Source organism: Microcebus murinus, chromosome 4 (genome assembly GCF_040939455.1).
Source record: "Microcebus murinus isolate Inina chromosome 4, M.murinus_Inina_mat1.0, whole genome shotgun sequence".
Lineage (NCBI taxonomy): Eukaryota > Metazoa > Chordata > Mammalia > Primates > Cheirogaleidae > Microcebus > Microcebus murinus.
The window spans coordinates 62,391,495-62,404,222 of record NC_134107.1 but is presented as its reverse complement, the minus strand read 5'-3'; the positions used below and the strand labels follow the sequence as shown (position 1 = coordinate 62,404,222).

General features: G+C 37.9%; 1 protein-coding gene across 1 annotated transcript; it reads left to right on the top strand.

The window, feature by feature from the left end:
* The first annotated feature begins 385 nt into the window (after window positions 1-385).
* On the top strand, window positions 386-11,925 carry GDPD4 (glycerophosphodiester phosphodiesterase domain containing 4). The gene is made up of 3 exons (XM_012744988.3): window positions 386-2,609; window positions 3,381-3,433; window positions 9,132-11,925. Exons 1-3 carry the CDS (start codon window positions 2,515-2,517, stop codon window positions 9,584-9,586), a joined length of 603 nt encoding a protein of 200 aa, XP_012600442.2. The 5' UTR covers window positions 386-2,514; the 3' UTR covers window positions 9,587-11,925.
* Window positions 11,926-12,728: the final 803 nt, after the last annotated feature.

Below are 12,728 nucleotides of genomic sequence, written 5' to 3'. Positions count from 1 at the left end.
GCCTTCTTCATATCTCTACTCTCACTGACCCTAGCTTCTGACCTATTCAGGATCAGGACCGGGAGAGAGAGGGGATTAGGGTCAAGGGCACAGTCTCATAGGGCCAGTACTGCATTAAGGCTCTCTGGTAGAAATGTGAAATCGTCGACTCCTCCTTTCTCTGATGACTTGAGCAGCTTTCTGGAGATAATCCTGAAGGGAACTTTTGATGGCAGGTCCCTCAGCACAGGTGAAACCTTTCCACCCACTTGTCCCCATACAACTCCCCTTCATATGTATACTATGTATTTTTTAACATTTTAAAATTAAGTCATTATGAAAATGCATAGTTTAGAAAGCAACACACCCCTGCATAATCCTCTCCCCCTGAATCAGTAATGTCTTAAAGTTGTCCGTTTGGTAGGTACACATTTATGCTTTTTCTGAAAGCATTTTTTCATTTTAATATTTGAGTTGATAAATTCATTTTGTTTAGGGAGGTGGGAACAGTATTCCACAGGCTTTCTAGGCAGCCCGCACTCTGGAGTTAAGACTATGCAAATTCAGATCTTAGCTCTACCACTCACTATATGAACTTGGAAATATTAGTTAACCTTTTTGTGCCTCAGTTTTTGGTGGTTTTCTGTTTTATATTTTGTAAATTGGGAATAATAGTGCAATAGAAGCACTTTTATCCAACACAATCTGATCTGATCATTGGTAATTGAGAAAGTTAAAGCGGGAACCATAAAAAAATACATATACTCTAAGCCTTAAAAAACCTACTTAAATGCTTTAAAAAAAAAAAAAACTACCTCAACCTTAGTATCTTAAAATATTATGTCTCACATTTTGGATGATGGCTAAGTGGTTCTTTTGGTTTGGCTGAGCTGGATGGTCTACAATGGCTTAATGTTCCATTGGCCAAAGGAAATCACATGGCCAAGTCCAGATTCAAGGTGGGTGAGAGACAGACTTCACCTCTTGTTAGGCTAAGAGGCACAGCTAAGTCACATTGCATAGGGGCCTACATGTATGGTTTCGAAGACATTTTGTGGTCATTTTTATAAACAGTATGCCACACACATACCTCACATGTTTTATTTTAATTTAAAATACTTATTCACCTTTTGACATAGAAGTAGTCTTTTCTTTGAAGATACTTTAGCTGATTGAGTTCAATGTTCTCTTGGTTATTTAAACATCCAAATGAATTAGGAATGAATTCCAATTTTTGTTTTTTTAAAGCTCAACAAGAGCTTAAAGTCATTCAAAGAATCAATCTGAATGAGTAATCCACCTAGATTTTTATAATCACCTTACCCTAATCTCTTATAGTGTTTCACCCACACCTAATCCAATTGCAGTTTATTTTTTAATGATCTATTCTGTCTTCATTGAGTTTAACAAAGCATTTGAATTAGTTTTCTTGAAAATGACATAACCTTTTTTCAGATTTTACAGATTTAATCAACAACTAATTACACTGCACAATTACAGTTGGCCGTTTGGGGAACAAGGACAACTGATTTTTGGTGAACATTCAGCTCACCTGGAAGGCATCCTGGAGCAATCAGCAGACCACAGCATTAGTCAATAAGTTTCCCAAAGGGGATTAAGAACCTCAATTTGTTGAAAGTTGGTTAAGAGCTTCTACAAGTAGGGCTATTGTGAGGATTAAATGTGAAATTACCCCTCAGTGCTTATAACACTTGCCTGGCTCCTAGTAAATGTTCATTAATCATTGTTATCTCATTATCATGATCATTATTATTAATATTCAACCCAAGCGAAGACCTTGGGATAGGGTGAAGAATGGTCTGAAAAAGAATAAAAAGTGCCAGCCCCAGTAGCATCGGGTGAAATTGGAAGGGGAGCAATAGAAGTGGAAAGGGAATTAGAAAACTCACACAAAAGGAGATGGAGTTCTGGGAAATAGTTGATTTATGCAAGAAGCATAGAGGAAGGGACATCAAGTAAGGGAGGATTATACTTCAGCATACTTTATTGAAGTGATTTAGAACAATGATTCCCAAATGCTGTTTCACAAACTGGTTGCTTCAGCATCACCTGAGGAGCATGTTAAAAAGGCAGAGATTCTCATTCCTTAGGACTGTGGTGAGACCCAGAAACCTGTATCACCAGGAGGGAGGGAGATTTGGCTGCACAGCCAGGTTTGAGAAGCTGTGCCATGAAAACATAGGGCAATAGGAGTCAAGAAACCTAGGCTGTAGTCTTGGGTCCAGAATAGACTTGCTGTGTGACTTTTCTGGGACTGCCTCTGACCTCTGTCTTGAGAGTCAAGAGAGATGAAGGGTATACAGTGTTCTTTACTTGGAGAGCCCCCTGCATGTGCAAGGGTGACTGTGTTTGAGAATGCCACATCAGTCAAGGTTCCTTCACCTGATCTCTTCCTCCAGTCCTGGCAGCAGAACAAGGGAGTTGGCTCATGTGATCTAAAGGGAGGATCAAACCAGGGAATTAGAAAACTCACACAACTTCTACTTATAAAGTTCTTTCACTGTGGTTTGTTTTATGTTTTTGCAGACACCAAGGTTCTATATGTTCATGTGGATTTGCATGGATATTGTTTCTGCAATTGTCATTTTTGCCATATTTTATATTCGCTGGTAAGTATATATTTGTAATTTCAAATGAAATTTACCAAAATAAAAGTAATAAGTTGATTCTTATAGAAAGTCGAGAAAAAACAGTTATACTCTTCCTGTAATCCCACATGGTAAAATGGGGTTTGTGATCTGAACCTCTCATTTCTTCTCATACTGTCTGCGGCTCCTCATGGCCCTTTGACTTCCCCAACACAAGACAGCATTTTCAGGATAAGGACTCTCACTGAAGCTTAGTCAAGCCTATTACTATGGATTCAGTGTGGAGCAGCTGGGAGAGGACAGGGTTTGAAGATTATCCAGAACAACTGCCTCCAGCTTCCTACCTTCCATGAAATTAGACATAGCAGGGTATTGCGCAAAGAACAAGTTCACAAACCAGGAAGACTGGGTTTTAGCCCTGGCTTTACCCTCTTAGCTTCTGGTGACCCTGGGAAAATCACTGTCCCATTCTGGGCCACAGTCTTTTTATCTGTCCAAGAAAATGACATTTGAGGATCTTTGCAGCCAAACGCTACAGGATTGTGGGTTTTAAGATGGAGGAGAGACGGAACATCCTAGAAGAGGAATGTTAGTTAGAGGATACCATGGTTCTTTAGATGCCATAATTTCTTGATTTGTGATGTATCCTTTAAAGAGGGAAAGCCCATAAAAAGCCCATCTCAGCATAAGTAAAAATGTGACTGGATAATGCTGCTTTTCTGGCCACTGCCTTGGATGATTGCCTTTTTTGGAAGGGTTCTGTGAATTCATGAATGGTCTGCTTTCTTGCAGGCGGAGAGAGATGACAAAAGCAAAATTGTTCCAAAGCTCCACCATTTTCTCAGGTAAAGTCAGAGGTCTAGCCACTCCTGTCTCTCCATCCCTCCCCATTGCTTCCAGGAGACGTGATCTGCTTTTCATGTCTCTGACAAGAGCTGAGGGAGTCTGGGACATTGTAGGAAGGCACTAGGGGAAGTATAGGCTGGGTATAGATTCTGGAGGACCGTTTATATCAGGCTTCAGATATTAGGCTTCATCCTCTAAGCAATGAGATCCCTTGGAAGATTTCAAGTGTGGGTGTTATTTGTTCACTTATTCATGTATCAAACAGTTACTGAGTACCCACTTTGTACCAGACATTTGGAAAGGGGCTAGAGATAACTGAAAGCTGTCTCTCAGGGGTGGCCCAAGAGACCAGGAATGTGACCTAAGAGAGAGGAGGGCTGGCCCACAAAGAACAGTGAGTAACAGGCAAAAGTATAGCAGTTGACACCATGGGGCCAGGCATCTAGGTCCAGAACAGTAGCTTCCATGCCCATTAGGGCTGAAGGTGCTTTATGGGGTTTCGTTTGTGGGTAATGTATATTGGAGGCTGGAGGAAGAAAACTTCAGAAGCCTTGGAATGCTAGATAAGAGTCTAGTCTCTGCATATCAGCAATCAGGAGATGGCAAATGAGTTTCACATAAGGAAGCGATATGGTTAGATTTCTGTGTAAAGGGATGGAAAAATGTTTATTTAGCAGAATAACTCAGGGTCTGAGGAAGTGAAATAGGCCCAGTAAGGGAAGGGAAGCTACTAGAGTTTATTTTTAGAGGATGATGGAGATTATCACACAGTTGAGCTAGAATTTTTGGAAGCCAATGCAATGTCAAAGGGAAAACCAGTGAGCAGGCAGAAGATTGTGCATTATGGGATATAATTTCCTTACATAGCTCCTGGAGCTTTAAGTTGTTACAGTCATAAAATCATGAGTTAATTTAATTTCTTGTGGACAGTGGTGAAGATCCTGAGATTCTAAACTGATACAACACTTAGGGTTGCAGGAAGAGACCCACAGGGACCATGAAAAAATAAGTTTATAAATTTGAACAAATTAAATGGTCTTTCATATGAAACTGAAAGTTTAAGCCAAGTTCACCCAAATCTCAATGCGGCAGGGAGATAGCAGATAACTCCAGGTTATGTAGATGTTAAGAGGATCACTCGACTATGTTAAGAATTCTGAAGGCTATATTCCAGTTACCTTATGATTATCAGTAGTTGTACTAATAAGCTAGGTCTGCCATAACAAAATACCATAGATTGGGTGGCTTGAACAACAGAAATTTGTTTTCTCACAATTCTGGAGGCAGAAAGTCCAAGATAAAGGTGCTGGCAAATCTGGTGAAGACCCCTAGTGAGGGCTCTCTTTCTACCTTGTAGATAGCTGCCTTCTCACTGCGTCCTCACATGGCCTTTCCTCTGTGTGTGCTTGGGGAGAGAGAGATCACTGGTCTCGCTTCCTCTTTTTATGAGGACACCACTCCTGTTGGATAGGGCCCAATCCTTATGACCTCATTTAACCTTAATTATTTCTTTAAAGGCCCTATCTCCAAAAACAGTCACATTGAGGGTTAGGGCTTTGACATATGAATTTGAGTGGGTGTAAGGGCACACAATTCAGCCCATAACAGTAATGCAGCCAAGAAATGACTAGAAATGGAAATGGTGAGGAGAAAACATGGATAGGAAAGAAGTTTTGAAGGTAATTTTGAAGAACTATATAAATTTGGATAAAGGGAGTGCCTATAATGCCTTAGAAAAAATTCTCAGTTAACTTCACCTTACCTCCTATCATGCTGAAATGGTGGTAAGAAAATAAGATGAGTAGAAATTAAGACTTTTCTCTATTTTTAAGAGTTATTAGTTGCCTATTACAGAAACTAGTTTTGCCCGATCTAAGCAGAAAGAAAATATATTAAAAGGCTATTTGGGTACATCCAAGAGACACCTAGAAGGTTCAGGACTATGTTTAGAATCAGGGAAGGAAGGAGGACTAGAGAGAAGCCACGACCACAGCCCAGATGCACTCAGGTTAAGGATAATGGAGCCTTTAACGCTAAACACAGAGTGCCACATCTTGCACCACAACCACCTCCAGGATGGGCATGTACTGCTATACCTGCTCATGCCACATCTACCACCAGAAGGCATTCATTGCCTCTCTAGCTTGTGGGTATATTTTTTAGCAGTTTGAAGGAGTCAGTCCGTTGTCTTCTGTCTTACATAGTTTCATATGAAAAGTCTTCAGTTCTCTTACCTTTGTTCCTTTGTAATGTGTCTGTTTTTCCTCTGGCTGCTATTTAAGATTATTCTTTTATTGCTGGTTTTTAGTAGTTTGATTAGAGTTTACCTTGGTATGTGGGTATGGGTGTTGGGGGGTATGTGTGAGAGAGAAAAATAAAGAGAGAGAGAAACTGTCCAGAGGTTTGCTGAAAATATGAGATTTGTCAGAGTAAAATTTTCATCAAATTGGACAAATTTTCAGCATTTATTCAAATATTTTTCTGCCCCTACCCACCATTGCTTTCTGGGATTCCAATTATACAGACGTTAGTATGATATTACTCAATGAGTTACAGAGACTGTTCATTTTTATTTTTAGCCTATTTATTTGCTTCACTTTGGATAGATTCTATTGCTATATATATTCATTTTTCATTGCTATATAAAAACTTATTAATACCTTAAACCTAGAAGCTTAAAATAACACACATCTATCTCATAGGCATAGGTTAGACAGGTCCTTTGCCTAGAGTCTTACCAGACTAAAATCAGATATCAGTTGGGGCAGCAATCTCATCTGAGGTTCCATGTCCTCTTCCAGTCTCACTGGTTGTTAGGAGAATTTAGTTCCTCTAGGTTGTTTTCTTTTTTTTTTTTTTAAGCGTAAAATGAAGTTTATTGAGGAAGGACAAGATAGATTTACAGAGCAAGACCAAGGTATAGGTTTACAGAGTAAGAGCAAGATACATTCTCCATAGAACAGTGAACAGACCCCTCTGTCATAACAAAAATACCAGTTCTTCTAGTTGTAGGACTGTGAAATCATCCTTATTTTCGTGATGGCCGTTGGCAGGGTTTTGCTCTGAGCTGCTAGAGGCTACCCTCAGGTCCTAGCCACATGGTCCTCACAACATGGTAGCTTACTATTAACAGCCAGAAAGAGAATATCTTTCCAGTTTGCTATGATGAAGTCTTAAGTAATGTAATGTAATCATGGGAGTAACTATCCCATCACCTCTGTTACCTTAAATAATATAACGTAATCAAGGGGGTATCTGTCCTATCATATTCACAAGTCTTACCCCACTCAAGGGAAGGGGCTTATAGGATGTATAGCAAAGGTTGGGAATCTTAAGGGCTATCGTAGAATTTTGCCACCCATACTGTATGTTCAACTTCACTGATCTTTTCTTCTGTAATATCTAATCTGTTAATTTCAACCAGTGAAATTTTTATTTCAAATATTATATTTTTCATCTCTATAACTTCCACTGGGTTCTTTTTTATATCTCCCTTTTCTCTCTTCATTGTATCCATGTTTGCTTTAAATATCTGAATATAGTTACAATAGTTGTTTTAATATTCTTGTTTGCAAGTTTCATCATTTCTGTTATTTCTGGCCCATTTCTATTAGCTCAGTCTTCTGGATGTGGATCATATTTTTCTGATTCTTAGTATGTCTAGTATCTGCCATTATTTACCATATAATAAATTTAAAAACATTTACTGATTCACATAAAAACAATTTAAAAACCCATTTATAAATAACATAAATACCAGTTTTTGAAAAATGATTATTTTATAAAACAAAAATATGGAAATTATTTTACATTTTTACAAATCTCTCTAATGTCTGGATTAATGACAAGAATTCTTACATCTGTTTCTGTGTTCAGTCTCTTGCACTGTCACCTATCATGTGGCCACTGGAAAATTGCTGAGAGAATGAGAATAAGAACATGAAATAACATTAGTATTATTATGGAAATAATTTAGGCCTCATGGACCCCCCTGAAAGTGTCTCAGAAACCTCCAGAGGTCCTTTAAATGACACTTTAAGAACTGCTGATCTAAATTTTCACATTTATCGGCAAAATGGTATATATTATAGATGATTACAGGATCTCACTTAGAAGTTTTTCAATTTTATCATCCTTTGATGAAAAACTTGCACACACACACACACATATATATATATCCAAGGAACTCAAGATAGTTGCAGTAAGATGAACTTAAAACCACACCAGGAAATATTAGAATAAAACTGTCAGAAGACAAAGAGATGCAGGAAATAAGAAACAAGAAAACCTTTAAGGCATATGGAAAACAAGTAGCAAAATGATAGAAGTAAATTTCTCCTTAATACTTTAAATGTAAATGAATTAAACTCTCAAATCAAAAGATGGGGTTTGGCAGAACTGATTAAAAAAATACAGTCCAACTATATGCTGTCTACAAGAGACTCATTTTAAATCTGAAGATACAAATTAAAAGTGAAAAAATGGAGAAAGATATTCCATGCAAATAGTAACCAAAAGAGAGCAGGGCTGGCTGTACTAATGTCAGACAAAATCAACTCTGATCAGAAAAGCTGTCATAAGGGAAGATATATGATTGATCACTGAAAACTACAAAACTTTACTGAAAGAAAAAGACTCAAATAAATGAAGCAATATATTATGTTTATGCATTAGAAAACCTAATATCATAAAGATATTAGTTGTCATGGGATTGACCTACAGTTCACCAGTAAAAAATCCCCTTTCTCCTATGAAGCTGACAAAAAATTAAGCTCATGTGCACAGCTTCCAGACTGAATTGTATTCAGATCAAAAATAACTTTGAGGTAGGTAGACTCACAACTAATGGATGCAGAGCACACTGTATGGGGGGAGGGGACATGCTTGTAGCTGTGGCTTGGGCGAGGCAAAGGCATATGTAACCAAAATATTTGTACCCCCATAATATTCTGAAATAAAAAATAATTTTGAGCATCCATAATAACTAAAAATAAAAAATTTTAAAAATAAAAGGTAAATCTAAGCAAAAATAATAACTTTGAGTTTTGGACTTGCTTTTTTGGATTCTTACTTTATATATTTTGGCCACACAATTTCTCACTATATTATAAACTCTTGGATAATTTAAAGATGTTTTCTTGTTTTTGTATATCATCTGGTTTTTAATTTGTCTTTAGTAAAAGGATCAGTCTCAGTTTCCTACCTCCATTACTAGAAGAAGTCTCTACCATTTATTTTTTTCTATCAGTAAGACAAAAATTATTTACTGAGCATTTACTGTGTGAGAGATAGTTTTGAACACTGTGGATGTAGTAGCAAGGAAGACGAAGTCTTTGCCCTTAAAAAGCCCCCATTTTTACTTAGGATGTGTTTATTTTTCTATCTAAACTAATTTGAAACCCGTGGTTGTGAAATACATGAACTTTAAGCAAATGTTAGTCCCTGCCATCTGAGGACTTCCATGGTGAGCCAGAGTGTCACACAGTAGACTCTTAAACCCCAGCCCTAGACTGAATTGGAGGGCCATAATAAACTTTGCACAAAGTGTGAGATAGAGAGGAGAGCTTTGAGGAAACAACCTAAGAGGATAAGTGAAAGGCTGACATTTGAGAGATGACTTGGATTTCACAAGTGACTGGCAGGGAGTGGAGAAGTGACATTTGAGAAATCTGTGTTTGTGTCTTTTCTATCCCACAGGTTCTAACAGTAGAAGCCCAAGTGAGCATCAGAGAACTTCTCACTCATCCATGAAGGCACCCGCCCGAGTTGTAGAAAATCCTTGGACCTTAGCGGCCCTCAACCCCGCTTTAAACAAGAGTACAGATAAACACTCAGATGCTTTTCATTTTAGTGTAGCTTCCAAGAAACCAGCACCTGTCAAGAACACTGTTGCACCTCCGATGCCTGCCAAACATGACTTTCAACCACGAGCATCCAGAGGGGAGGCCACCAATGATACCGCCCTTCAAACTACATTGCCTGCCTTGGAGGTGGATACACCAACAGTGCCCTCTGTAAAGGCCCCCCATCCTGAAACAAGAGGTCCCCAAGAGCCCCCCATGGATGATTCTTCCCAAGAAACCTATGTAACTATATATTCTACCACGTCTGACGCATCGTCCTCCTATGGGTTATCTTCAAAGAAGCATTAGCCATACCTCTCCCCCTTCTTCCTCTTCCTCTCTCTGCATAAGGGTGGTGGTGGTGGCAAGTGGTAAGTAAAGGTATGCAGCAGGGCCTTTGAGGCTCTCAGGGGAACCATTCTGGTTCAGCCTTTCTGTCAGGAATGCATCTCAAGGGCGTAGGCCAGGGGAAAACAGTTGTGTGTGGTCTTGGAACTGGAGCTGGTTGTTCTATAGGTATTACAGGGTTTGTTCATCCTGACACTTCCATAGTATTTCCTGTTAAAGGAGTGACTGTGCATGTAAATAAATTTCTCAGGAAGCCAGAGGGAAATGGTATATTCTTTGGACCCTTCTGTGATTACTCGGACTGACAAAGTCTGGAGGGTGGGCACAATGGTGATCTCCTTCCCCTGCCCACATTTTCTGATCTAGTGTGCAGTTGCTGATTCCCCAGAAGGCATAATTCTGTGTACACCCAATGGCCTTTGGCCTTGAGAGAAAATCAGAGCCATAGCAAATGTCTGGAGGCCTGTCAATCTGGAGACACCCAAAGAGAGAAGAATCAGGATCTACCAAGTGAGAGAAGCAGTGTGATGAGATAAAAATGGAATATTTAAAAATACTTCATTAATCAAACTCAGGCATAAGCTCTAGAGCCTGTCCTCCTAACTGTCACTAAAAATAGGATATTGCCACTTCCCTCAAATAAGATTCAATCTATTAAAGAAGTCAAATATAAATATTTATAAATCTTTAAGACAGCAGTGGAAGACCCATAGTAATAGTGATAACCTGGCAAAACATGATTAATTGCCAAATTCATTTAGATAGTAATAGTAACATATTTTGGAATTTGAAATATGGGAGGAATTATAATAGAACTGGTCTGGATTCTTTTCTCTCCTTTTTTGTTTTGTTTTGTTAGAGACAGGGTCTCACTGTGTTGTCCAGACTGGAGTTCAGTGGCTATTCACAGGTGTGATCATAGCCCACCACAGCTTCGAACTTATGGCCTTGTGATCCTCTGGTGTGGGCCTCCTGAGTAGCTGGGTACACATAGGTACACTCAACTGTGCCTGGTTTAGAAATGGATTTTGAAGATTGAATAGGATTTGGAAAAGGAAACAGAGTGCATAGTAAATAGGCTAGATAATAGTCAAACAAAACTTTGTTTCCAATCTTAAATATTTCATTTGTCCTTTTTAAAAATTGTGATAAAATATACATAACGTAAAATTTGTCATTTTAACCATTTTTAAGTGTATAGTTCAGTGGCTTTAAGTGTATTCACATTGTTGTACGATCATCACCACAGTTCAAATTCAGAACTTTTTCGTCTTGTTAAACTCGGAATGGATTAAAGACTGAAACCATAAAATGACTAGAAGAAAGAAAACATAGGGGAAAAGTTTCTTGACATTGGTCTGGGTAATGATATTTTGCAAATGACACCAAAAAAAGCACAGGCAACGAAAGTTAAAATAAGTGGGACTTCATCAAACTAAAAAGCTTTTTGCACAGCAAAGGAAACAGTCAACAGAGTGAAGAGACAACCTATTGAATGGGAGAAAACGTTTGCAAATCATACCTTTAACAGGTTAATATCCAAAATATATAAGGAACTCAATAACAAGGAAACAAACTGATTTTAAAATGAGCTAAAAACCTGAATAGACATTTCTTAGAAAAAGATATAAAAATGGCTAGTGGGTATTTGAAAAAATGCTCAACATCACTAATCATTAGGGAAATGCAAATTAGAACCACAATGAGGTATCACTTCATACCTGTTAGAATGGCTATTATCAAAAAGATGAAAGGTAACAAGTGTTGGCATGGATGGGAGAAAGAGAACTCTTACACATTGTTGCTAGGAATTTAAATTAATACAACCACTATTGAAAAGAGTATGGAGGTTCCTCAAAATACTGAAAATAGAACTATCGTATCCAGCAATCCCACTTTTGGGTGTATATCCAAAGGACAGGAAGTCAATATGTTGAAGAGATGTCTGTACTCCTATGTTCACTGCAGCGTTTTTCACAATAACCAAAATACAGAAATAACCTAAATTTCTATATTTAGGTTACAGATGAATAAAGAAAATCCATCAACAGATGAATAAAGAAAATGTGGCATATTTATACGATGGAATATTATTCAGCCTTAAATAGGATTAAGTCTTGCCATTTATAACAACATAGATGAACCTTGAGGACATTAGGCTAAGTGAGATAAACCAGACACAGAAAGAGAAATACTGCATGATCTCACTTCTATGTGAAATCTGAAATTGTCAAACTCAGAAGCAGAGAGTAGAATGGTGGTTGCCAGGGGATGGGGGAGGGGAAATGGAGAGATGTTGGTCTGAGAGTACAAAGTTTCAGTTATGCAGATGAATAAGTTCTGAAGATCTAATGTACAATACCGCTGTAGTTAACAATATTGTATACATGAAATTTGTGAAGTGGATAGGTCTTAAGTGTTTTCACCACACAAAAATAAAATGGTAACCATGTAGTATGATGTGTATGTTAATTAGCATGATTGTGGTGATTATTTCACAGTGTATAGGCATATCAAAAAATCAAGTTGGATACCTATATATATAATTCTTATTTGTCAAGTATATCTCAATAAAGCTGGGGTACTGTTAATGAACCAATTAAAAACTTCTCATTTCCCTCTTCCCCTAGCCCCTGGTAACCACCATTCTACTTTTTGTCTCTCTGAATTTGATTATAAATACTTCATATAAGTGAAATAATACAGTATCTGTCCTTTAGTGATTGGCTTATTTCACTTAGAATAATTTCCTCAAGGTTCATTCATGTTGTATTGTGTGTCAGAATTTCCTTTTTAAGGCTGGATAACACTCCATTCTGTGTATATACCACATTTTGTTTATACATTCATCCATTGATAGACACTTGGGTGGCTTCTGCCTTTTGGCTATTTTGACTAATGCTGCTATAAACATGGGTGTACAAATACATGTTCATGTCCCTACTGTCACTTCTTTTGGGTATATGTACAGAAGTAGAATTGCTGGATAATGTAATTATATTTTTAATTTTTTGAAGAACCCCTATAGTTTTCCACAGTGGCTACACCATTTTACATTCCAACTAGCAATGCACAAGGGTTTCTATTTCTCTACATCCTCACC

Bases quoted from the DNA above. Each gene is read 5' to 3' on its own strand.
- GDPD4 (XM_012744988.3), top strand. From the start codon at position 2,515: ATGTTTTTGCAGACACCAAGGTTCTATATGTTCATGTGGATTTGCATG. The intron at 2,610-3,380 runs GTAAGTATATAT...GCTTTCTTGCAG, and splicing joins GCCATATTTTATATTCGCTG to GCGGAGAGAGATGACAAAAG. The intron at 3,434-9,131 runs GTAAAGTCAGAG...TCTATCCCACAG, and splicing joins AAGCTCCACCATTTTCTCAG to GTTCTAACAGTAGAAGCCCA.